The sequence below is a fragment of the Micropterus dolomieu genome, linkage group LG03 (genome assembly GCF_021292245.1).
Source record: "Micropterus dolomieu isolate WLL.071019.BEF.003 ecotype Adirondacks linkage group LG03, ASM2129224v1, whole genome shotgun sequence".
In the NCBI taxonomy this organism is placed as follows: Eukaryota; Metazoa; Chordata; class Actinopteri; order Centrarchiformes; family Centrarchidae; genus Micropterus; species Micropterus dolomieu.
In genome coordinates this window covers 32,904,558-32,929,652 of record NC_060152.1, presented here as the reverse complement: position 1 = coordinate 32,929,652, position 25,095 = coordinate 32,904,558, and the positions used below count along the sequence as shown (strand labels likewise).

General features: G+C 40.2%; 1 protein-coding gene across 1 annotated transcript in view; it reads left to right on the top strand.

The window, feature by feature from the left end:
• Positions 1 to 25,095, top strand: part of ascc3 (activating signal cointegrator 1 complex subunit 3) — a 173,419-nt gene that overhangs the window by 128,443 nt on the left and 19,881 nt on the right. Inside the window, exons 21-30 of the mRNA XM_046044355.1 lie at positions 4,341 to 4,561; positions 5,317 to 5,402; positions 5,601 to 5,767; positions 7,150 to 7,295; positions 8,960 to 9,080; positions 11,054 to 11,196; positions 14,175 to 14,312; positions 14,985 to 15,105; positions 15,461 to 15,593; positions 18,055 to 18,180. Of these exons, the coding sequence (XP_045900311.1) occupies positions 4,341 to 4,561; positions 5,317 to 5,402; positions 5,601 to 5,767; positions 7,150 to 7,295; positions 8,960 to 9,080; positions 11,054 to 11,196; positions 14,175 to 14,312; positions 14,985 to 15,105; positions 15,461 to 15,593; positions 18,055 to 18,180 (1,402 nt within the window). The remainder of the gene's footprint in view (positions 1 to 4,340; positions 4,562 to 5,316; positions 5,403 to 5,600; positions 5,768 to 7,149; positions 7,296 to 8,959; positions 9,081 to 11,053; positions 11,197 to 14,174; positions 14,313 to 14,984; positions 15,106 to 15,460; positions 15,594 to 18,054; positions 18,181 to 25,095) is intronic.

Genomic DNA, 25,095 nt, shown 5'->3' with positions numbered 1-25,095 from the left:
TTAGTGTGTCTCAGTACTAATATATACTAAATGTTTCCAACTGTTAGATTCCAGTTGCTGCAGCCAGACTGAGTACTGCTACTCTAGTCCAGTCAAGTACTCAGACCTTTCACTTAAATAAAAAGGAGCCGTGTCACAATGGAAAAATGCTCCATTACAAGTAAAAGCCCTGCATTTAAAATCCTACCTTATCAGCTAAATGCACTTAAAGTATCCAAATTAAAAGTATTCATTCTGTAGTAAAGTATCCTTGACTTGTATGATCAGGGCCAACAGGAAGTCAGACATTTGTAATTGAATATGCAGTTTTAGGGGCATTTACAGGCTCCGTACTTTCACAAACTCCTCCTAGTAAAATTTATTAGATCAACTTCAAATGTTCGCTCTGCGTTCTGAACACCTGTCATCTTGGAAGACGTCTACATGCCACATGTTATTGAACATAACGTATTATTAGTGGGTGTTCTCTAGCGCCACACGGTGGACGCAGCTCGGCATCCAAAACACGTGATAATTCAGAGCTACGCTGGCCGAACTCTGACAACCACGCAGCTACATTCGCGCAGCAGGGGCCAGATATTTCTGCTGACATTACTGAAGGTTATGACAGATTATTCAGTATCGACGTATAAGTCTGCCTGTAAGGAACAAGAAATATCACAACTGAAATGCCAGACAAATGTCACAATCACTTAATTTGTCCCGCTCACAATTCATCTTAGTCGTACTTTTTATTTTATTATTTATTTTCTATCTAAACATGTAGTTCTTTTTTGTCTAAAACTTCTATATTTACTTCTAACTGCATCTCTGTTATTTGTAGTTTTGTTTCACTCCACTTTCAAGATATACTGCTGATACAAACCAAAGATTTCACATTAAAAGCTTTCTTCTCTAGAGAGCAGGACGCTTTTATTGTGAATCAGCTATAGGAATGCAATTTGTCACTAAGTTAGTGGAGCTTTTCTTTAATGAAAACAGCTCTACGCAACAAGATAAGGACAGCTATTGACGAGACAGACTGGAACTTTACCCCAGCATCAGCAGAATAACCAGGTGATGTCTGTAATTTTTAAATATGCAATTTGTAATTTTCCTGACTGAAAACGAAATTCAGTTGTTTCCACAATATTATAGATGTTCAGTGTCAGAGATCGTTTTTCTAAAACTAACCTGAAAACCTTTGTGCGTTCTCACATGTAAGTTTTCCTCTTTGGCCTGCTAATTGTGGACAAAGACTGGTTACTATAGTAACATGTGCTGAACTGTCAATACAAACACGTGAACATTTTTTACTGTAGTATAAATTAGCTGTACAATATTGGACTAAACTAGCACAGGCTAGGCAGGTAGGCTTTCCATGCATCTTTTTATATATAGTGAAAGAAACCTTAGCTGAAATCTAATACTGGCAGAAGTGAAAGGATTCTTTGCCTAAACTTTAACTAGAACTTACAGTCAGCTCACTACCACAAAATGGCTGTTTGGAAGCTGCTCTGAGACATCAAAACCCCATGTAGACTAGAGAACAAAAGCATCTAATCCTCCCATACCCGCTCATTCACTCCTCCAGACTGTAAGAAAGGAACCAGCATATCATTTCTGACCGCATTTCCCCTCAGTAAGAGCAGACACAATTACGGCAGCTATCGGGGAAAACCCCCACAGCACAGAGGAGATCATATCACAGGGCATCTCCAGTCTTTCATTAATAACACAGCCTCTCCCCGGACCGTTTGAATTTAAATAGAGGCACATGAAGAGAGCAACATGGGATCGCATCAGAACATATAATGCCTTGGCAAGTCTAAGAGTAAACTATCTTCAAAGTACTCAAGCATCAGATATGTGGTTGAATATTGATTACAGTCCAGAGATTTTGAGACACTGACTGCACAGTAAATAGAAAAACTCTGTGTTCCATTTCTGCGGATGTTGAGAAAATAGAAGATAAAGTCAATGCACTAATCAGTGTTTTCATATGATCACTGGTTCATATGACTATGTGTAATGTGGGCAGCTTCTAGTAACAATTCCATAGAGAATTAGGCCTCATTCATTTCATGTTGGAGTAAGAGTAATTACCATTGTCTGCATCGTAGATGGCATTCATTTCAACTGGAAAACACTGATGTTTCTGAAAGCTCTGAGAAATCCGACTTGGCTCTTTTTAATGCGTCTGAAAAGCAAACAAACAAGGATACATCATGTCAGCCAAAGTCTGTCATTAAATACACCCACATTAAATTCTTAGTATAATATGTTGAATGCAGTGTTTTTAACCCTCACACGACCAGCTCTGCAGCCATTGTTCGATGTTGTCCTTTCACAATGACCCCTTGAAAATCTTTCTAATCACCACCACCTATCTCTTCGTAGCTTTATCACCCAACCTTGTCTTTTATCTCAGCAGGCAGCATTTTTTAGTGAAAACGCTCGACTAAACCTGACGTACGCTACCTCTTTTCTAGCTCCAAACAGCAGACAGACAAAGCCAAAGACTAGCTGGCGAACATATTGCAGCTAAAGAGCCAGGTATTCTCCTCAGGAGCTGGAGGACCAGAACTAAAAGGTGTGATTGAATATCGGGCTTACAGTCACCAGCTGGACACAACTCCAAATAGATACTGACATAGCTCCGTGTCTGTCAGATGTTCACCACAGCCTCTTTATAGGATGATATTATGGCAGTATTGTTTTAAAGCTTGTTCTGCTTCCCGCAAGCGGCCAAAAAATGATGTCTTGCTTGCTGCTGATGCTTGATGCTGCTTCAGTTTTCAACCTGATGAAAGAGTGTTGTTTGTTTTGAACATGAAGAAGCTGAAGGCGGTTTAGTAGTTTGATGTTTTTTTGCTTAGATCTTCACTGACACGTGAACAACCGTGTGTCATTCTCATGCCTACACATTCAGCATTACAGTTTAATTGCAGGTCGTTAAAGTGATAAATGAATAATCATGCAGAGTATAGTGTTTTTTAGTAACTAATTACTTTAATCTCAGCTGCATTGCTGTGGTCAGTATTTTTTCTATACATAGTGTACAGCACAGTCCTCTGCCTTTGTTACTGCCAATAATGGTATTTTGTGGTTGTTTAAATACAGTGTCTCAAAAAAGTGAGTACACTCCTCACATTTCTGTAAATATCTGATTATATCTTTTCATGTGACAACGCTGAAGAAATGACACTTTGCTACAGTGTAGTAGTGAGTGTACAGCTGGTATAACAGTGTAAATTTTCTGTCCCCTCAAAATAACACATCACACAGCCGTTAATGTCTAAACCGCTGGCAACAAAAGGGAGGACACCTCTAAGTGAAAAGATCCCAGTTGAGCCCAATTAGCCATTTTCTCTCCCCGGTGTCATGTGAGTCGTTAGTGTTTCGAGGTCTCTGGTGGTGGTGGTGGTGGGAGTGTCCTGGTCTGGGGCTGCATGAGTGCTGCCGGCACTGGGGAGCTACAGTTCACTGGAGAACCATGAATGCCAACATGTACTGTGACGTACTGAAGCAGAGCAGGATCCCCTCCCTTCGGACCGCAGGGCAGTATTCCAACATGATAACGACCCCAAACACACCTCCAAGACGACCGCTGCCTCGCTATTGAAGCTGAGGGTAAAGGTGACGGACTGGCCAAGCGTGTCTCCAGACCTGAACCCTACTGAGCATCTGTGGGACGTCCTCAAACAGAAGGTGGAGGAGCGCAAGGTCTCTAACATCCACCAGCTCCGTGATGTCGTCATGGAGGAGTGGAAGAGGACTCCAACCTGTGAAGCTCTGCTGAACTCCATGTCCAAGAGGGTTAAAGCAGTGCTGGAAAATAATGGTGGCCACACAAAATATTGACACTTTGGGCCCAATTTGGACATTTTCACTTAGGGGTGTCCTCACTTTTGTTGCCAGCGGTTTAGACATTAATGGCTGTGTGATGTGTTATTTTGAGGGGACAGCAAATTTACACTGTTATACCAGCTGTACATACACAACTTCTTCAGTGATGTCACATGAAAAGATATAATCAGATATTTCCATTCAAAAAGTGAAACTTGTATAATGTATATGTTCACTCCACACAGACTGATATATTTCAAGTGTTCATTCCTTTTAATTTTGATGATTGTAACTGACAACTAATGAAAACCCCAAAATCAGTATCTCAGAAAATTAGAATATTGTGAAAAGGTTCAATATTGAAGAGACCTGGTGCCACACTCTAATCAGCTAATTAACTCAAAACACCTGCAAAGGCCTTTAAATGGTCTCTCAGTCTAGTTCTGTAGGCTACACAATCATGGGGAAAAGAATCCAGTTTCATCTTCTCCCATTTCTCTTTCCCCTCTCAGAGCTGCTGGACCTGCAGCCGCTGCCGGTGACAGCTCTGGGTAACAGGGAGTACGAGAGCCTGTACAAGTTCACCCACTTCAACCCCATCCAGACTCAGATCTTTCACACGCTGTATCACACCGACACTAACGTCCTGCTGGGGGCGCCAACAGGCTCTGGAAAAACCATTGCAGCGGAGATGGCCATGTTCCGGGTCTTTAACAAGTATCCGACCAATAAGGTTCGACTAGCCGGCTAGCTGTGTTCTGACTTGTTGTTACTGAGTGCTGTTTACATAAGAAACTATGAACTGCAGCAAACAAGACTGCAATCTGTTCAAATGTTTAGAAATTCATAAAATCTACAGTTTGGAAATGCCAATCATATCTTTGTTATGTTGTTGTTGTTTTGGAATATTGCTTTTTCAGATTTATTCCAAATAGATTAAAGAACACAGAACACCTAGATCATGAGCAATGTTACGCTGCAGTGAGGACAGTCTGTCAAACAGCGCTGTGGGCAATTAAAATAATTAACACCAAATCAGCGATCAGAACCGCAGACAGTGTGATCACTACATTCACATTGTGCTTTAATAAGGATCTAACTAGCAAACCAAAAGGTTGTGGTGAGGCTGTGATGATGTTTCACACGCTGTGTTCAGTAAAAACATGAATACGTATTAATTGTTTGTGTGGTATTAGTTTAAGCAGACTGTGTTTGGCCATTGTGACTTAGATGAAGATCAGTTCACATTTTATGATCAATTTATGCAGAAATACAGGTAATTCCACAGGGTTCACAATCTTTTTCCTGTGACTGTATGTAATGGGATCCCAAGTCGTTTGTTTAGAGTATTTATATTTGTTTATTTAACCAGTTATTTAATTCTCTGATGCCCCAGAACTGATAGTTAAAATATACATCTATCCTCGGGAAACGTAGCAGTGTTTCTTTTCATTAAATGACTTTTTTTATTTGTTGCTGTGTGATCAGGTGGTGTATATCGCTCCCCTGAAAGCCCTGGTCAGAGAGAGGGTTGAGGACTGGAAGGTCAGAATTGAGGAGAAGCTGGGAAAGAAGTAAGTGAAAACAGAGACACCACCCTGACCAAGTGGCAGAATGCATTTATGGATGAGTCTTTATGCTGCTAACAAAGTCCTGAGAATGTGCCCAAAAAAGCTTTGGCCAGTTATATTGTACAATATGATTAATGGAAGTTTAGGAATAATGACAGAAGTAAGCAGGTTAAAGTGTCTCCTTGTTCTTTCTGTGTGTAGAGTGGTGGAACTGACGGGCGACGTGACTCCAGACATGAGAGCTATAGCGCAGGCTGACCTCATCGTCACCACACCAGAGAAGTGGGATGGAGTGAGCAGAAGCTGGCAGAACCGAAGCTACGTTCAGAAAGTAGCCATTCTCATCATAGATGAGATCCACCTGCTGGGTAAGAGTCCACAACAAACCTGCAGGAGTCCGTATACATAGGTGACACTCTTTAGTGTCTTCTGTTTTTTAACTCTATTAAAGCTGATGGGCAGTAGTTTGTGCTAATAGTCTTAAATTTTGGTTCCAAAAATAGCTTTTTAGTCTGAACAAGACAGCAGCTGTGCGGCTTGGTGCACAACCTAAAACGCACACAAATGGACATGATGGAGCAAGAAAAGTGCAACTGTCCTCAGGAGAGCGAGCAGGGCAGTCTCAGTGGGAATAATGGGTGTAAATAGCGTCCAAAACAGCCCTACATAGGCTTGGTCAGATGAAAAAGTAACCACCTGATTAGCAGCTCACCATTGATCTAAAAGTGGAAGTTGTATATTGTTTAACTAAAATGTGAGTATTTCTATTTGATTTCCTTTAGAGTGAAGACTTTTTCCATAGTAGTTTTAATATGAAATAAACCGGAAAACTTCCCAAACAGCCGCCTACCTCCTTTACTGGTCTGGTGTGGGAACACATTTTGACAAATAAACGCAGGTCTCCATTAAACACCTGGTCTGGTTTTTATAGAAGTTCTTTGAATGTACAAAACCCCTTAAACCCAGAGGGGTCACCCTCTTTAGCTGCTTCTGAGCTGCTCAGATCGTTGATACAAATATTAATGTTTAAACTTATGATCAATATGTCAGTATGGACATGCTGCACATCGTTAGATCGGTTAGATTCTCCACAATTCAGTTCAGGTCATTTAACGGAAACAACAAACCCCAAAGTCTAATTCTCATAGATTTACCGCTGTAACCTGCATGGTACAGGAGATGAAAAGGAAAGTTTTATTATGAAATTCCTTTAGTCTGTAAGTGTCCACCGATCAAAAGAATCAAAACAGCTTTTCATAAAAATTTATCCAAGTTGTGAATCCTGTCCGCTCGCTCGCTGTCTGCTAACTTCTGCCACGCTTCTCTCATCCTGCACCATGTTGGTGGGTATGTTTGTATTCGTTACGTTGCTGCTTACAAAATAAAAGTGCAAAAGCCGTCCGTCGGAGCTAGATCAAATGAATGACGTGTATTTGATATTATTTGATCATTTTTATACCAGTAATATTCAGACTGTTTGAAATAAATAAACTGTTTTGTAGCAGCCTATTTCATTTTTGTGTGAAAGGAATTGAAGGCCTGTCCCAAATATAGGCAGCGTCAATTCAGTGATTTTAGCAAATGAAAGCCCGGGCTATTAATCAGAGTTTTACGGTATACAAAATGCGTAGCATACAAAATGTTCTGCATGTTACTGTCCATCAGAGGCTTATACAAAAATCCAAAAATAGTGTGGACTGTTTGTTACATAAACATTCTGATTGGACTGTACTATTGTGTGTGGTTCTAGGTGAGGACAGGGGTCCAGTGTTGGAAGTCATTGTGTCCAGGACCAACTTCATCTCCTCCCACACTTCCAAGAGTGTCCGTGTAGTCGGTCTGTCCACGGCCCTGGCCAACGCTCGAGACCTTGCTGACTGGCTGGGGATCGGACAGGTCAGACGTCCATCATGGCACCAAAACATTTTACTGGAAATATCAGAACATGGCTTGAAGATGCTTCGTCAGTGTATTCCTGTTACCTTCTGACCCCTTGTTCTTTGGTCAGATGGAGGGATCATCTTCATAAGCTCCCTTGTTTCAGGAGAAGTCTGATGGCGTTGTGTAGCGAGAACACCGCTGCAGAGAAGCCAGCCAGAAACCACAGGCTTTGTCTAGCTCTGTGTTCTTTACGGTTCATTTGTTGCCTGCCTCTTCATATGTGATTGAATGAATGTAATAATAGCAATTAAGATAGCAGATACTTTTGGCCTGGAGGTAATGTTGTAGTTTATCTCTGTAATTGTCTGCAGTCTGTCTGGACGCCATGCTTAAGCTGAAATGATCAGGAGTGACTGCGGCGATGTGGAAGGATCGGCTGGCCTGTCAGCTTGAAATGCATCAAAGCAGAATCTTTTTTTATTGTCCGTTCTTAACGTCAAATGCTAGTAATTGCTTTCTGGTTTCAAGGGCGCTCTTTCTCTTTGCTTTGACCAGTATCTCAAGGTTGAAGCTGTTTATTCGCTGTTTAATATCTGTAAATCTGACAATTTCAAGGCCAAAGTGTTTAAAAGATTTGCTCAAAGATTGGATCGTTTTCATCACGTTTTCTCTGATGAAACTGTTTTAATCAATCAATAGTCTCTAAAAAATTTGAGAAGACTACTTTTTTCCTTATGAATTAATGTTTTTTACTCAAGCTATGTAGGTCCTTTGCATTCTGTTCATCTAACAGATGGCTTAGCACTGATAAATGCTAATGTTTTCACTTATAGGGCAGAATTCCCCATTAAGCAACACTTGGGTTTATTTGAAGGTATCTTGGTAACCCTGTGTGGTTTAGATGTTATATTTTACTGGCCTTTGTATCATGACGGTGACCTCGTGACCTTTCCTGAAAATGTCTGCTGGACATCCTGGTCCGTTTACTTGACGATGAATGTAGATTACAGGATATAGTTACATCCAAAGCGTTTGACAAAGCTCAGGTTTTGTTAAATACTTACCATCAACACACAGACATATTCAACATATTAGTAATTCCTCCTTTAATTACAATGTTTTGGGCCGCTGTTACTCGTCAGTATATCTTGCAATTCTAGTGATGTTTGTTTGCATCATCACAGACACATTTTGGAAAATTGTAGGTTGACTTTTGCTCTGCTGCCAGCGCTGTGGAGAGACAGTGTTAACAAACCGGATTGGCTGTCTGCCACCCATAAATCTGACTGGCTGGCTGCTGTTGGTCCTGAGCTGCTAGATTTGTAGCTGCCCAATCCATTATCCAGGCTTTTAAGATGTCTGTAGACATGCAGCAGCCCTCAACACAATACACACCACATAATGCTGCCCACTCTTTACAACATCCTGTACCACACTGCTAATTCAGCTCCGTTCACACACACCGCACCATATCACCTTAGCGCACAATAAACGCAGCAGACACATCACAGGTTGAACACAGCAGAGTCCAGCAGTGGCCTGCTGCTCTGGCCGACAGTGACGGTGACAGACAGTTAACATTACAGCCAGATGGGGCTTCACGTTGCCAGCTGCTCACATTAAATCTCTTCTCCCTTTTCTTTCTCTTCCCTCCCCCTCCACTCTTCTCTGTGTAACAGGTGGGTTTGTTTAACTTCCGTCCGTCTGTTCGCCCTGTACCGCTGGAAGTTCACATCCATGGTTTCCCAGGACAACACTACTGCCCCCGCATGGCCAGCATGAACAAGCCTACCTTCCAAGGTCTAGCACCACATCCACATGTACACACAATTTACACATGCTTGATGCACATTTAAACACGTCAGCGGGAATAGTTACTGCTCCAACTTCACAGGGCTTTTTGAGAGCTCTTTAATGTTTTCTGTTATGGTAACATAATACCATCCTCACCTTTATTTAAGGGAAATAAAGGGCAGGATGGTTTCACATGTCCAGGTTTTAGATCATGAGCCAGCTTCATCTTTTGTTGACCAAAAATAAAAACAAATGGCTACAATTTTGAATACTAATGAATGGTTATACCTGCAGCTACAATATTAAAAATGAGATAAACAATTAATTTTCACAAAAGAAAATATATTGTTAATGTTTTCTTAGTTCACTAAAGAGCACTGAGTACATTTCAGACAAAAGCAAAAAAAAATGTAATTTAAAATATTTTTCTTTCACAACAAATTATGCAAAAACGCAACAGGCACATGCATCAAGTCAGTGGACTGTTTGACCCCAAACCATGTGATGTGTCTCAAGTGCAAATTTAAGTTTGGTCATTGTGCAGTCATGGCTGAAAATGTGGGCACCGCTGCATTTATTTTACATAATGCATTACTTCTCTTAGACTAAATTGTCCTAATTGCAAATGCTTTGGTATTCTCATGTTTATTTCTTTTGTTTGCATTGGAACAACATAATAAAGCAGATAAAGGCCCAATCTGAGACTTTCCACACAGAACTCCAAAAATGGACTGGACACAATTATTGGCACCTTTTTAAAATCTTCAGAAATAATTGTATTTTAAGCATGTGATGCTCCTTTAATTTGTAATTAAACTCACCTGTAGCAATTCACAGGTGCTGTCAACATACAAATCACACAGACTTAGACTCAGAAAATGAAATGAGGCCTTCAAAGAAAGAAAAGAACACGGCCCCCACAGTCAAACGTGCTGGAGGTTCACTGATGTTTTTGGGTTTGCTTTGCTGCTTCGGGCGCTGGATGTCTTGACCGTGTGCATGGCATTATGAAATCTGAAGGCTACCAAAGAATTCTGGGGCACAATTTAGGGCCCGGTGTCAGAAAGCTGGGTCTCCGTCAGAGGTCATGGGTCTTACAGCAGGACAGTGACTCAAAGCTGACTTTGAAAATCACGCAGAACTGTTGAAGACAAAGCACTGGAGAGTTCTGAAGTGGTCAGTAATGAGTCCAGATCTAAATCCCATAGAGCTCCTGAGGAGAGATCTCAAACAACAGAGAAGGAACCCATCAAATCTCAAAGACCTGGAGCAGTTGACAAAACAAGAGTAGGCCAAAATTCCCGTTTAGAGGTGTAAGAAACTCATTGATGGTTACTGGAGGCGATTGATTTCGGTTATTGTTTCCAATGGGTGTGCTACCAAATATTAAGTTAAAGGTGCCAATAAATGTGTCCAGTCCATTTTTGGAGTTCTGTGTGGAATGTCTCAGTTGGCTTTTTTTCTCTGTTTTGTTTTTTTGTGTTTCAATGCAAACAGAAGAAATAAACACGAGAATACCAAAGCGTTTGTAATTGAAACTATTTTCTAGGAGAAGTAGTGGATTATGTGAAGACAGACATGCAGGGGTGCCCATATTTTTGTCCAGGACTTGCTAATCTACAGATGTAAAGGATAAGATGGCTGATGGCAGTATTTTATTTTTCAATTATTATCATGGTCAGCCCATCCCATGTGCAGTGTTTGGCTTTGGCTGCTCTTAACTGTGTATTTAAGAGGTGTTTTTAAAGATGCACATCCTCCAGCGGTCCTAGGGCTGAGACCCACAGACAGAGAGGGATGTCGGAACGTATTTAGAGACTTTTGAATTTTTACAAAAAATATGGAAACCACCAGCCTTATCCTTTAAATGTCTACAAAATATTTCATAAACACTGTCCAGAGCAGTTGACTGATTTCTCCAAAATATAATCAATACACAGTGTGTGAAACTTGCATATATTTTGAAACAATCTCTACAGCGATACGCAGCCACTCCCCAGCCAAGCCAGTTCTGATTTTTGTGTCATCACGACGGCAAACCCGGCTGACCGCCCTGGACCTCATCGCCTACCTGGCCACAGAGGACAACCCCAAACAGTGGCTGCACCAGGACGAGAGAGAGGTACGCCAACGCCATGTGTGCACACGAGGCGCAGCGCATGTTAGCAGCGCAGCAGAAGCTTGACACGTGATGTGTTCGGGCGCAGTATTGAGGGTAGGTTTCCCGTGTTTTGGCAGCGCTCAGAGCCCGACACACAGTCACTTTAGTTACTCGTGTACAACCTGCACTCCTGCTACTGTGCAATCAATCAGTCGAACTGATAAACCCTGAGCATCACGTGGGTCACTTCTGACTGCTCAACTTTGCCCTTACACATTTAGCTCATGTAGGCAGGTTTTAAGCTCTCTGGTAAGCACCGTCAGATTCAGGCACTTTGTTACATCCATGAGTGTAGAGAGACGACACAGTTGGTGCAAATATTAGCAGATGTTTCTTTCATTCTCATGTATTTCCCTCTCTTCGATGCCCTTTTGCTCTCCCCCATCCCTCCCTCCTCTGATGCTTCAATTGTCTGCGTAAGTGCTGCTTTAAGTGTAATTACAGATGGAATTCAACCCAACTTGTGCCGGAAAAGCCTGTGTCATCCTCCATTATATTGTCGGCGCATACCTTAGGATCACTTCAAGATGGGAGCAAATGACTCCTCTGGGTTCACATTTGAAAAGGATGCTAATATTATTACAACACTCGGATACCCAGGCCTGGTTTGTACCTTAACGTGCAAGTCAAACAGGCTTACACACAGAGAGGTTTGTGATAGTAACTGCTTTTACTATCGCATGGTTTTATAAAGTTGTGGAATTAATAAAGAGATTAAATACAGCAGGATTTGCCAGACCATATGTCGTTGTTACAGGGTAGTTTAAACAACACTTATTGCAAGGTAAATATTGAAAGTGAATATAAATAAAAAGTCAGAAGAAGCTTACAGCATTGTTATTGATGGTGGCTTTTTACCCAGAATAAACACATAGATTTTACAGTTTTGATTAACTATGGTTCAGTCTCTCTAAAGTCAGTGTAAGTTTGTTTAAATAAAGCCTCAAGAGGATTTGAATGTGCTACGTTGAGACTCTGAATGTATAATCAGTATGTTTGAGACATAAGAATACTGTTGTGTAATTTCCATAAATAAACAAATTGGCAGAGCATTGCTGAGCTTTCATCTGTGTGCCACTGGCTCATAAATCTTCTGTATTGCTTCGTGGCATAAAGGGCCATTGCTTGATAGCTCCATACAGGCTGAGGGCAGATCCTCTAGATCAAATGATGCCTAATCTTTGCTATATTTTGGCAAAAATGGCTAGTGGAAAAATGACTTCCTGTAATTTCAATCATCTCTCTCTCTCTCTCTCTGGTCGTAAGTATACCTGGAGTAGCGTTGTGCTTCAACTATTATATGTTGGAGTTTAAAATGATACACATGGAACCGTTCCAAAGACCTGAATCGGCTTTCCTGAACCCTGCAGGAACCTGTCTCAATGCAAATACGTGCTGCCTTATAGCGCAGACCCAGGTTCTATATGTGTGCGCACAGCGTCTCCAGCCTCTCTGTGTGTTCCACTGATATATGCTGCTGCCTGCTGCTGCTCTGCGCTGGCCAGTGTAGCAGCTCAGCTCCCTGCTGTTTGACTGACAGGCTTCTGGCGATAGCTGCTTAGCTCTCACCGGGGGTCGCTCACTGGCCCAAATCCCCTCTCCAGGCTGACAGCTCTTTCTTCCCTCTGCCGCTGCCACAAACCCCCGGCTGCCGCTCTGTGGCCTGGATTTTCAATCACTGTTCTCTTACTTATTATTACCTCATATCCCATTTTAGAATTGATTATTTGGTATATGTGAAAGGCCCACTGCCGTTTGAATCACTGATTCTAATGAGACGCATCCAATTTTGGAAGGGGTGCTATTGTTTTTACATATGGATACTCTGAAACATTTATTGGAAACACACATTTCATTGATGGTTTTGTATCTTCTGTGTGTGATAGTCATCCGCCATTAGGTGCATTTTCTGATTTTACTGTTTTTTAAAATTTTTCTTCAAATTAAATACAAAGAAGACACATAATGAGAACAGAAGCCTGTTGTTGTGTCTGCCTGTGTTTACTTTGACAGCTCTGCTCCATGACTCTCTCTGTTTACTCCAGCAAAGCACTGGTTACATTTTTTTTTTTTTTCTTCAAGCCAGATGCTGTTTGTGTTTACAGGAAAACATTTGATCCGTATAGCACAAGACAAGATGTCCCAATGCTACTGCAACCAGAGGAGAGCCATGCAGAAGGGCCACATGTCTGCAGCTGAACAACTGGGACTATGGAGCTATTGTTCCTGGCTATTTATGACTCTTTATATTACACATCTGTCCACAAGTGGAAGATGAAAATAACATTGAACATGAACAGAAACAACAATTGCTGTTTTATGCTGAGATTAATGTAAACAAAGCTCTTCAAATAACAATGGCGTTAAAGGAAAAGTTTGACTTTTGGGGAAATATGTTTATTCACCTTCTTGCCCAGAGATAGATGAGAAGATCAGTTCCACTCATGTCTGTGCGGAGTCTGTTAGGTTGCCATACAACCGGCAAAGACTTCTGGAAGTTACTACTCTTGGCCAAGATATAGTCCAGTAACGGTAACACCTCACAAAACCACAACATGTTGGTTTTATATGTTGGTAAAGATCAAGTAGATGGAAGGTGGATTGTGTTACCTTTGGACAGATTCAGGCTAGCTGGTTCCCCCTGTTTCCAGTGATTATGCTAAGCTAAGCTAACTGGCCACTGGCTGTAACTACCAGACAGACGTGAGAACGGAATCAGTGGTCTTATCTAATTTTTTCCTGAGATGGCGAACATTAACCTTACCTCCAGCTCTGCATCTTTTCGCCGTTAAACTTGGGGCAAGTCTTGGCGTACCTGGTAAAGTTTAGTGACATGGTTTTGCAGGTCAGTCAGTGTCACTGCGTATGACACATCTCAGTCAGTCTGTAATTGGATGGATCACTGATCTGCCACTCTCTGTGCTCTGCTTTGTCTGCAGATAGAGGATATCATCGGCACAGTACGGGATTCCAACCTGAAGCTAACACTGGCCTTTGGGATTGGCATGCATCACGCAGGCTTGCATGAGAGAGACAGAAAGACTGTGGAGGAGCTGTTTGTCAACTGTAAGATCCAGGTACGACCAGATATGTGCTGCTTGACCTACCTCACTGCAAATCTTAGTCTTAGTAAGATTAATTATCTTAATTGAAGGCTAAATATACTTGTTTTTTGTCTGACAAGATATTTCTTCTTACCAGGCTGCTTTTATGTTAGAGAATTGCACTTGTTTCACGTTTTTTTGGCCTTAAGTAGCAAGTGAAATATTCTTGTTCTGTTGGCAGATACTTTAGCTTATTTTAATAAATATTTCCCCAATTTTAATTTTTTTTTTCTTGTTTTTGAGAGCTCAGTTTTTGCAGTGCTGTAAATGGCAGTGGGTTAGGGTTGTTTGATTCAATATGATTAATTTTACTGCAGAAATGTATCTTAATATCCCATCCTGGTTCTAAATGCCAGAGGTGTTCCTACATGCATTACTTGTTTTTTTGGGGGCAGGTGGGCAACAAGTATTTTATTACCCCATGTATTTCTTTAACCGCCCTATCATCCACCCTGATCTGCCACCTTGGTTTTTAATCATGTCATAGTGTGAATGTTAAAAACATATGTGAAATCTGTTGTTTTCCTCAATACTCACGTTAATCATATTATACTATTTCTTTAACTTATTTAAATTCTGTATACATTTCACTGTGTGTATAGTTTAAGGTTCCTCTTTCTCATCCCAGTAAGTTTCTTTTCTCAGGTTTTGATTGCCACCAGTACTCTGGCCTGGGGGGTGAACTTCCCCGCTCACCTGGTGGTCGTCAAGGGAACTGAATACTACGATGGCAAATCCAGGCGCTATGTGGACTACCCCATCACAGGTACACAGTCTGTCCATTAGGTATTCTCTCATTTACACTTACAGTACATTTTGTTTTAATCCTCCCCGACAGAGTAGAAAAATTGTAAGCAATGTGTATGAAATGAACAAACCCCTAATGAAACTATATGAGGTACCTATTTCTAAATCTAAGGCTTCACATTACTTTACATTACACTTGTACTAAACTTTGGAAATAGGCTGAGGGACAAAAGCAGTTGCAGTTCTGAATGAAGTGCTGCCGGGGACCACTTGACAACAAAGACTCTCTTTTCATTGCAACTAATTTAAAGACTAGTGGTACATGGGAAGGAAATGTTTGTAATTGTTATCTATGTGCTATGTGTTGAGAGTAGATGTTCTGCAGATGATGGGGCGAGCAGGTCGGCCTCAGTTTGATGACCAGGGCAAAGCGGTCATCCTTGTCCACGACATCAAGAAGGACTTCTACAAGAAGTTCCTCTACGAGCCTTTCCCCGTTGAGTCCAGGTAACAGTCACGTGTCTTGGTTATTAAGATCATCGTCTGTTATGGCAAAGACCAGGATCCTTTTATCAAACTGTACATGAACAAGTTCTAAATCTGCGTGTATATTCTACCTGTACAAGCAAGATAGTATTCATGTAACGTGGACGCACACCTGTGGCTGTGAATAATGATGAATCCCACCTAGTGCGCAGAAAGAATTACCATCAAATCGCTGCATACAGTAAACAGCATTCCTCAACAAGGTCCAATGACCAATAGCAGCAGTTATTGGTGGGCATTAACCCTGATGGTGATACTGAGAGTAGATTGGACCACAACGAACTGCGACACAGTTGTTTTTAATGGTTGCATTTAGTGCCAACTTTTGCAGCAGAACAACTTCTAACATTGCCAATTTGATTAGAAAAAAATGGTATAAAACAGTATAGTTCAGAATCATTAAAATGCAGAATCATTAAAACTGAGTGTCACTAACAGGATTCAGGTCAGGCCTGGTAGCTCTCACACACACAATGAGTTGTTCATTTGTAACGTCAATTGCATGACGTAAATAACAATAAACTCAGCCCTTATCGCTTCTCCTCTCCTGAAAACATTCATACCAGACTTGCTAACCCTCCCGTTTCACAGCAGGATGTTTCTTGTTAACTTACAGTAGTTGAGCGGTGGAGGCTTTATTTCTGAAACAGTAGCATAACTTACAGCAGCTAACGCTAATGCGCATTTAAATTTAAGTATTTGACGTATTCTAAATATATCTGCGAGCTGCTGTCTCTAGTTAGTTTGTGACTTCTAGTTTCCTCTGTGTCACTGTATCATAGACGACATGTTTTAGAAAGTTTTTATTGTGGCAGATTATATGTTAGGTAGGCCTAATAACCATTGCATGACATATATATATAAATAATTATTTGCCAATGTAGGAGAGCCCTGTTTATCATTATTATTATGACAATGAGATGTGATAAACGGTATTATAATTTTTAGTAGCAGCAGTAGTAGTAAATGGGTAATTTTTATAGTTTGTTTTGCTGGCCATTAGTAGTAGTACTCTATAATTTATTAATATAACATATATTAACAAATCAGATATTTTGAATTTTTTTCTGTAGTTTTATTTGACTCTTATTTATCAAAACCTTAATATATTTTGTTTTACTTTTGTTCAAAGTACTATTTATCACTATAAAAAAGTTTCTTTTTATACTGCATTATGTCATGGTATCTTGGTATGGTCTCAACATAACATTTTTACGGATAATCTTTGTTTATGTCATGCGTGTCTTAAAATATGGGGGGAAAAAACAATAACGGCCGATATATCGGCTATCGCATTTTAAAAATCTCAAATATCGAACTTCAAAATCCCAAATCGGTCGGGCTCTAATTTGGAGCAACAGATGTTTCATGATGCATTACTAGAGAAACAAAATGCACAGATATTATGATGGAAATTGAAGAATATAATACATTTGAAAGAACTATGGGACATCAGTGGAAATTAAAAAAAACTAAACCATAAAAGAACAAATACAACCTAGTGAATTTTTATCTTAATTCAAGAATGCTGCTAGTTCTAAATAAAACCTGACTCATTTGTTTTGCTGCAATGTCTTTTTTACTCTCATGGTTTATAATAATAATGTTGTAATAATTTGTGTGTCTCTACTCATGTAAATGAGTTTACCTCTGATTACTCTATCAGTAGGGGTTTGTCAAGAGTGCCTCTAAATGTACACACAGTCTCACGAGATACACAAGAATAAAAACCTGATTTTATGCTAGAAATGGGTCGATATGTTTTTGATACCTTACTTTTTTCTTGCAAACCCTTTAGAATTAATTTACCAAAAGTTAAATGTTCTCTAAATGTAAGCTGCAAGAACTTGAACTATGATTTAAATCAGGAACAATCTCTCTAAAAAGGTAAACAGGTTTATGATTCTGACCACACAGTGCTGAAGTTGGCACTAAACAGTTTTTGGTACTGGGTCTGCAGCAGTCTGTTAATCTGAGAATTATTTTCTCATTTAATGGATGAATAATTTTGTCTGTGGAATGTCAGAACAATGTATGTAACAGTTTCCCAGAGTCTTGGTGACTTCTTGAAATGTTTTCTTTTGTCCAAAACCCAAAACTATTCTGCTTAACAATAATATAAGACAGGAAAAAGCACAACATTTTTACATTGTTATTTTGGGGTAATTTTTGCTTTAAAAAATTAATTGAACGTTTAATTCATAATTGAAATTGTTAAAGAATGTTCAATTGATCAACTAATTAAACTTTAATTAAGTTTATAAGCTTTTCCGCTTGGTGGTACAGACTTATTTCTGTTTGTACAAAAAAGATTTGTCCTACTGGTTGATGATACTTACACCCCTAATCTGAAATGCCTTTCAAACAAATATTGCATTTTGAAACGTGTCTGTAATTCTGTGATTGTGTCTTGCATCCCCAGCCTCCTCAGTGTGTTGTCAGACCATCTGAACGCTGAGATTGCTGCAGGAACCATCTCATCTAAACAGGATGCGATGGACTACATCACCTGGACGTACTTCTTCAGACGGCTGGTGATGAACCCCAGGTTAGGAAAACCTGCCCACACCACATATCATACCAGCGGCAGCAGATCATGCAGATCAAAACTAAAGAAAACACACACATGCAACACATTCACGGCCGACTCTCCCAACCTGGTTAGAGGAGTGCCCTGTTCTTCAGTCAGACATCTGCGGTGTAGACATAGACCATTCCAGAACATCCCAGCCTGTTGGTATTTGCACGGCTGTCAGCCCACATTTGCCATTCAGGTCCTTACTGAGGCCTAGCAGTGGGATGATACCAGCACAGATCCGTGAAGCCTGACACTCATTCAAACTGGGATTTTGGGTCAATATTAAATGTTTGGCAAATTTTCAACAAAATGACTGACTGTCTCTCGCCATGAAATAATAAAAAAGCCTCAAAAATAGATTTAAGCTCAATAAAACTCCTGAGACACAGGATAAAAATACTACAACGACCACTATTATAAAGATTAGTAGTTGTATTATTACCAGTTCCAGTTATATATTTGATAATACTGTATAATCATTTGGTATTAATAATAGTACTCAGTGGATTACTCGGTGCTGACAACTTATGAATTGCCTTTTTAAGTACATCCGAGTCGTGATTTCATGAATTTCCACAATTTCATTGTATAAATTTTGTGTAATCGGATTATCTATTTTCATCTGTCCTTTCATTTTCTTCTGCTTATTGTATACCTGGTATCCAGGTATAAGCAGCCAAAGTAAAAACTAGACCAGCCTCCCATCTCCCTTGCTACTTCCTCCAGTTCTACCTTGGCAGACCCAAGCCTTTGCTAGGAAAGATGGGATATATTTTCCCTCCAGCTTTTTGGGGGTCTGCCAGAGGTCACCTAATGTTGGAGTCTTCCAAGAGGCATCCTGATCAGATGCCCATCCTACTTCACCTGGCGTCTTTTAAGAAAAGGAGCAGCAGTTGTACTCCCAGCTCCTTCCATATATCGCAGCTCCTCAACATTTGTGGAAGAGATAAGCCCAAACACCCTCTAAAGAAAACCCATTTCAGTAGCCTGTGTATGTGTGATTTTATTTCTGTCACTAGACAGTGCTCAAGACTATAGGTGAGGGTTGGGACATAGATCAAATGGTAAATCTGAGCCTTAGGCTCCCTTTTCACCACAAGCAGGTGCAATGTCTACATTACTGTCTATGCTGCACAAATCTGCCAGTGATCTTACACTATGTCTTACCCTCACTCTGTAACAACATTGCAAGATACATAAACTCACTTCACTTGAGGCAGCTACTCATTCTCAACCCAAATAAGGGAATCCACCATCAACATCATCAGAAAAAAGCAGAATATAATCCTGAGGTCACATGCTCTCCATTCAGCTGCACCAAGAGACTGTGTCCATGAACATCACAAAGGACAGTTCTGGTTCAACAGCAGTTAAACTTGTGTGTTTACATCCGGCAGGGCTCACGTCAAGAAGTTGAATCCACGGGCGTGGTTTGCCGATCCGTTCCCTCGGTTTATTAATCGGTTTACACAGATTCTCACATCAACATTTCTCCTCTACTAACTGACCTGTTGTTTGATCTGTACTTTCATTCATCATATCAGTATTTTAAGCTTATCATTAGCTTTGGATCAGACCCTCCAGTATTTGGAGCAAGCAGCTTGTAAAAAAAAATAACAGTAAATAGACTACAGCTGTAATTTGTTTCAGTGTGGTTGGACTCACAAGTCGTGACCACTACTCAAAACTGTTGTTTTTGCCTTCGCAACCAACAAAAGTTGAAATGTTTTGGTTACTCTTAGCTTCAGTTACTTGTTCAACCTAAGGATTGCATAATGATTCAGATTTGGTTGCCGGATTTGATACTGGATCCGGATTCCATAAATTGCTATTGATCTCCTACCCATAGTAACTGTATCAATGGATAGGGGTTGACGGATGCTATGGATTCTTCAATGGATGACATAAACTCAAACATACAGCAAAGAAAGAACAAAAATTCTACTAAATGTGTAGTGGCAGACACACCAGAAGATGTAGGCTAGTCTGACAGTGGTCTTTGTGCACTCACAGTTGACACTAAGTTAGACCCACAGACCTTCCGTAAAAACAAACATAATTTGGTTTCGGTATGACAAACATATTTTGCCATTACTGCATCCTCTTTAATCAACAGTTGTAACCCATAAATTCAGCCTCATGTAACATGAAATCATATTCGATGTCTTAAATGTTGTCTCTGAATGTGCAGATCCCCTGACACCATTATCTCCATGCAGCTTTGTGTTATAGCTGAACAGCTAATCTGTCACTACTGCTTTCAGGCTTGGTTCCTTCAACCCACACACAGACGCGTGGTCCCACGGGTATTGTAAATGTCTGCAGGCCGACTCCCTGTGCCATCAGGAGCCTAATGGTGATGATTCTAATGGCCATGACTTAATCAGACAGGCCCAGCCACCCGTAAAGACCTGTGAAATGTGTTCGGTAATAAACACATTCAGCGCTCTGAACTGCTTGCTGTTAACATGTGGAGCGATGGGAATGGAAAGAAATACTTAACATTAAACACACATTAAATACGGCCATCACCCGTCTCAACTGCTGCTTCCAGCCCGCTTAGTAAGCCTGTGATTTCTCCTCCCTGCTCCCAACTGCACAATAAATGATTGTGCATAATGATCATGAAGATATCATTTGTTTTAATGTAATATGAGAAGTGGGCGATTTTTCAGAGTCTGCCCTGGTTTGCATGCATTATGCAGACAATGTAAAATGACCGTAATCGAATATTCCTCCTCGACCTGTTAACTTACTTATTGGTATTCATCCTTGCAATGATTCCCTTCTTTATTTTTCTAGATAACTTTTAAGCTCCACTTGGGTACAGTTTTTGTTTCCAACATTTTTCCGTCTGCGTTCGTGGCCATAGTTGGTTGATCCCCCTGGCTATCAGGGTAATAAACTTGTTTCACTTAAATTAACTTTTTCTTTCTTTTTTTGAACCAACAAAACATATCATGGAAACAACTCTTGCATTAAATCAAATCAAGTATACCAGTTCTTTACCATAAATTGCTTATGCCAACAGAAAATAACATATTTTACACCCATTCTTCCACCTAACCATAAAACAAAACAGAGCCTGTAAAAAACTGAGAAAAAAGCAGTAGAAATACTAGAACACAACCACAGTTTATATAATATATATAATACATAATATGCGTAGTAAGCCAACCAAGCTCAGTGTTTTCCTATAAAGATTATTGCATTGATTATTATCACTACCGTAGTGTATAGGCACTTTTGACAGACTTGTGCTGCTGCGGCTCGTGAGTAATAATGAAAATATGCAGGTCTTACCTTACACCGACGCTAGGCTGTGGATGAAAAACCAAGGCTTCACCACAGAACATGGCCAACATGGTTCTAACGTTACAGCCAGAAGCAGACTGTTGTGTGTGTCAGTAAGTAAGAGGTTATAAATTAGGGCTGAACGATTTGGGGAAAATAAATTGCAATATTATCCATTTATATCCATTTTTAAATATATTTTAAAACTTTAAAATATTTGAAAGAATTCATTCTCCTATTTCTAATCTCACCATTTTAATTCTACTTATTTCTACACCTTATTTTTGTGTTTAATCACAAACTACAGTAATCTGCTCACCTTGCTTTTCCCGTCAGACACGGATTCCCACACCTACACCTCTCTCTCTCTCCCTCTCTCTCTCTCTGCTATGACTTTATTTGTCAGCAGTTTTATAAAAGGCAACTCATGGTATTTTTTCACCCGCGATTCCGTTTTCACATCAGCAGGTGAGCCGCTTGTGGAGGAGGCTTGTCATTAATTACCGATGGAGACCACCGTGGTATGAATGACATCAGCACCAACAGCTGTGTTCACTTTTGCTTTACCTGCTCCGTGCTTTAAAATATCCATCATTGTCTTCAAGAATGCGTTCCTTTTCTGTGTGTTTCTCTGCAGTTGCAAAGAGTGGGCGTTGCATCTTCTTCACTCTAGTGAATAACTTCACACAACTAAGACATGTTTTAGCGTGTATGTGTGTGTGGCTGTGACATGAGGTTACGGTCTGTGCTGTTGTGCACACACCTGAAACACGGCGCGGTGCAGCTTGTTTGTAACGTTTAATATGACCAGCAGAAAATTAGATATTTTACACTTCTCTGCCCGAGTAAGCGAAAGAAAACGGCCTAATTCAATCCCCAGCTGACCAATCTGCGCATCTCAAGCTGTAGAAGGTGACTTACTATCCATCAAGCTAGGTAATATTATAACATAGCGTGCTCATAGGAAAAAAATCATAACTTATAACTTTTTGTCATGAATAGTTTATTAATGACTCAGCGTCCTCTGAATTAAAGACAAAAGAATCAGTTCATCCAATGTTTCAAGTGAATAAAACAGCCTTGCCAGCCTACTTAACATTACTGTTCCACAACTACTAAAGGGTTCTAACTTGTTCTCTCCCACTGGACTCCTGTGAGGTAAAGCAGGCAGTGGACAAAACCACTGTGAGGCAAGGGAGGGGGGACTCAAGAGGTTTCTAAACTTAAAACACACTTTCATTGCCCTGTCTGCATTTGTTTTGTTTTACTATTTACACAATTGTTCCAAGTATATATCAATATCTTACTTAATGGTTTTTAAGGGGGGAGACAACCCTCAGAAAGGGGGATCCTGACCCCCGCGACCCCCCATGAATTCTGCTTATGCTTGCATGTGAGCTATGACGTGAAAATTGGCCTGAAGCCCGGCCCCAGGGGCGGAAATAAGTCGAGTCCCGTCGGGCTTGGGCTGAAATGCAGTGCTCTATTTGATAATATGGAATTAAATTCCGATAACAATCGAAAGTGTATTTTAATATTTCAGTCATTTAAAACATTTTAGTAAGCCAGCAGAAACCAAGTTTTTTCAAAGACAGAATTATTGACAATAAGTAAGGTAAGGTAAATATTGCCGACTGAATATTTAAAGATTTGCATGTTTCTAATAGCGGATTCGTATTTCACCTTAGGTTGCAACTGTCTGAAACAGTCCACAGAACTTTCAGTACTGTACTTTATATACTTTAGCAATTTGTGATTATCTTTAACCCCTTCTGTGGCAAACTCAAATAACCACCTATAATGAGCAGTTCTCTTTACAGAGACATACAGTCACAGGAAAAAGTAGGTGAACCCTTTTGAATTATCTGGATTTCTGCATACATTTGGCATAAAATGTCATCTGATCCTAATCTAGTTGTTTGGAAGGATCACACAACCCTATGTGTGGAGTAAAAAAGACAGCACACCAACATCAAAACCTCATCCCAACTGGGAAGTATGGTGGAGGGGGAATCATGGTTTGGGGCTGCTACGCTTCCTCAGGGCCTGGAAGGGTTGCAAGAAATTTTGCAGGAGAATGTAAGGCCATCTGTCCACCAATTGAAGCTCAACAGAAGATGGGTGATGCAGCAGGACAACGACCCAAAGCGCAGAAGTAAATCAACAACAGAATAGCTTCAAAAGAAGAAAATACGGCTTTTGGAGTGGCCCAGTCAGAGTCCAACCTGATTGAGATGCTGTGACATGACCTCAAGAAAGCAGTTCCCACCAGACATCACAAGAATATTGCTGAACTGAAACAGTTTTGTAAAGAGGAATGATCCAAAATTTCTCCTGACTGTTGTTCAGCTCTAATCTGCAACTACAGGAAATATTTGGTTGAGGTTATTGCTGCCAAAAGGGTTAACCTGTTATTAAAACCAAGGGTTCACTTTTTCCACCCTGCACTGTGAATGTTTACATGGTGTGTTCTCTAAAAACAAAAAAACATGTAATTGTTTGTGTGGTATTAGTTTAAGCGTTACTGTGTTTGTCTATTGTTGGGACTTAGATGAAAATCAGGTCACATTTTATGACCAATTTATGCAGAAATCCAGGTAATTCCACAGGGTTCACATACTTTTTCCTGCGACTGTATTTTACATTACTTGCATTAGAAACATACACTGGTATTTTTGCTCTTGCAAACATACCTTTAGGGTTTTTAGCATCTGTTTCTACCAGCTTTAATGAAACTATGCCTGGTTTCCTTCGCTTTAATTTGACGCGCACACACCATGCACAAATATTGGCATTATGTGTTAATGAAGATTGCACTTCTGCTGAGCCTCATGTGGTAACTCTTACTTAGCTGGGCCGAGCATGGAACCCATTTTGGCCACTGGTTGACTTATTTCCTGTACTAACAGTCTAACCTGGGAGTCATTTGCTGGCAAGGGCTGGCCATTTTTCTTTCAGCTGGGGCTTTTCTTAACAAACAACAGAGTATACAACATTCTAACCAGCAACAATGTGTAGATACAGTAGAGACAAGTCATTTCACTCTGCCCTTGGGCAGTGTTCAGGGTTTTTAACATAATCAGTGTTTCATATTTGTATACACTGAGTGACAACAAACCCACTTCTGGTTTATCCTTCCGTTAGTAGTTAGAGTAGTTCCGACTTTTGCTTTCATGTCAGTGAGTGAAGTATCACGGACTCTGTTTATCGTCATATTTTTGGTTTTACTAATACATCTAGAATTTAACTTAAATTGAGACACGCCTGGTCACATGGTAAAAGATCATAAACATAGTTAAGGTGTTTATATGCCGTTTTCTAGAAGAACACATTCTGTACTTTATTAATCCTGCAAGGGGAAATTCAATGTTTCAATGTTCTATCTAGTACTCAAGCTAGTATAGTTGTTTCAAAAACAGGGAAAAGCTCCTTCTCACACTGTGGAAGTGGCCAATGATGTTTATTCAATATCCTTGTGAAATAGATGGTGATTTCAGCTTGATGATGTAGTGAAAACCTTCAGGGCTAGTTAGTTAACTAATGTCACTGGTGAGCTAACCATTAAAATGCATGTCAGCTAGGAATATGTTG